At 44.2% G+C, this 2316-nt stretch overlaps 1 protein-coding gene across 1 annotated transcript in view; it reads left to right on the forward strand.

The window, feature by feature from the left end:
* Positions 1 to 2050, forward strand: part of Pmar_PMAR028751 (hypothetical protein) — a gene marked incomplete at both ends in the record, with an annotated part of 5420 nt that extends 3370 nt beyond the window's left edge. The window contains 2 exons of the mRNA XM_002766833.1: positions 469 to 493; positions 2002 to 2050. Of these exons, the coding sequence (XP_002766879.1) occupies positions 469 to 493; positions 2002 to 2050 (74 nt within the window). The remainder of the gene's footprint in view (positions 1 to 468; positions 494 to 2001) is intronic.
* Positions 2051 to 2316: the final 266 nt, after the last annotated feature.

Consider the following 2316-nt stretch of genomic DNA (forward strand, 5'->3'; position numbering starts at 1 on the left):
GCGGTTGCTACTGCTACTGGTTTCGATAAGCCATGGTATGTGATCTCACCTGAGAGCTCATTTCGGGTTGTTTGGGATCTCACTGGAATGCTACTCATCCTGTATGAGGTAGGAAATCATTCTGGGGGTGAAAATATGCACATGGTCAACCACGTGTGGATGACAATATGAGAATTCTGGGGAAAATTAGGAGAATTCTCGTTGGTTTCTATAAATCTCTACTTGAAACCGTGTAGTATAAGCAGTGAGGAAACTCCTGATCTCAGCTCGAAATAACTAACATTTTCCTCCAAAACTGGGGGAAAATTTTTACCGTTCCTGAGTTACTCTACTGAAAACTGCACGGACCGGCATGGGGGGAAATGTGTACATGGTCAACTACATGCGTTGATGAAAATAGGAAGACTTAGAGGAAATTCTGGGAATCTCTCGTTGGTCTCGAATCGGTATGTAAACTTGTATTGTTAGCTTTGGAAAGTCCTCCTAACCCCGGGTGAGCAGAGCGAAACATATTCCTTCTCAGTCTATCGTCATACCATATCGGCTAAGCTTCGACCAAAAGCCCCAAGGGGCATGGCTCGTGTTGGAAGACTTCATTACAGTGTACTTTATAGTTGACGTTGTTCTCAACTTTTTCACGGCATACTACGCTGCAGGAATGCTGGTGGGTTAATCAGCCCTAATGTAGTTGACATCGACAGTGTGGAGGAAAAATATACACATTTCATATGTTTATAAACCTTGTTAGTTTCCGAGTATTTCTGCTCGAATTCGTAAGTAAGCCTGTATAAGAGCTCAGCTGAGGAAAACGAAAATATATTCCTCCAAAACTGGAGGTGGTAGTATTAGTTTTCTTTTTCTCTCTCTCAGGAGTTCAGGTTGAAATCAGTTTCAAGGCATTATTTGAAAACTCTATTTTTGCTGGATTTCATAGCATCATTTCCCTACGACTGGGCCGCGCCGGATTCTTCACTGGAGGGAGTTCAACTACTGCGTTTTTTCAAGTTTATACGATTGCTGAAAGTACTTCGTTTACTACGAGTATTTAAATTGAGGAAGCTTCTTATGAAAGTAAGATTCAGAATAGGTCCGATTTTGTCCATTTTTTATTTTAGGTAGAAGACACTGTGAGCTCAGCGGTGGTATCAGTTTTTCTCCAACTGCTGAGATTGGTATTAGTCGTTCTCTTCATAGCTCATCTCATTGCATGTCTTTGGTATATCCTGGCAGCATCCGAGAGCCCGTTCGAAACCACGTGGTTGGATGTGTTCGGTTATCGAGATAGACCTACAATGGAGGTATATATAGCGGCATTGTATTGGTCCTTTGCGACGATGACAACGGTGGGTTATGGGGAAATTCATCCGGTGAACTCCCGGGAACAAACGTTCGGTATGCTGACGATGTTGTTGGCGTGTGGGGTTTCTGCTTTTTTTATTGGGAATATTGGGGGATTAATTCGCTCTTTGGATTCCGAGTCGGCGAAATTTCGGGCGAAAAATAAAGCGGTTAAAAAATTCATGGTGGAGAGGGAGGTCCCTTTGGAGTTGCAAAATAAAGTGAAAAAATATTTGCAATTTTTGTGGGCGAACGGTCGGGATTTTGATGCCGATAGGAAAACTCGGGACGAAGGCGTGTTGGGGTTTATGAGTAGCCATTTGAGGGGGGAGGTCATGTTACAACTACTGGGAGGTAGTATTAGAACGGCACCGTTTCTCGCGACAGTTCCCTCTACTATGCTGAGGAGGTTGTGCGAACGAGCGCTAACTAAGGAAATGTTGGCTCCTGGGGATATCATATTTGAAAAAGGAGAGTTGGCGTTGTCGATGTACTTCGTGGTAAGCGGTAGAGTTAAACTGGTGTATTTGGGGGAAGAGGGCAGAGATGAAACTGTTGACCCCGGGGGGCATTTTGGGGAGATGGCGTTGTTCATGGAAGGTGTGCGAGAAGGAAGTGCGAGATGTATGAAGTTTAGTGAGGTGGTGTCGTTGCTGAGATCAGAGATGTTGAAGTTGTTGCCGATGTACCCCAGGACGAAGAGGAGATATGAACGGATGTGTAGAGCGTTGGGAGGAGGGGAGAAAGTGTTGAGGAGGATGGATGCACGACTTGATGAGGAATGGTCAGTTGGGATTCGTCACGCGCCACGAAATTGCGTCCTCACCATGTGGTTTATGGGCGTATTGATGTAGTAATAGAGTTATAGGCTTTATGGAAAGATATGTTCGCGTGGTCAAATACATGGGTTGGTGACAATATGAGAATTGTGATGAAATTTTGGGAAGTTTTTGTTGGTTTCTGTACACTTCTACCCGA

Source organism: Perkinsus marinus, assembly GCF_000006405.1.
Source record: "Perkinsus marinus ATCC 50983 genomic scaffold scf_1104296971484, whole genome shotgun sequence".
NCBI lineage: Eukaryota > Perkinsozoa > Perkinsida > Perkinsidae > Perkinsus > Perkinsus marinus.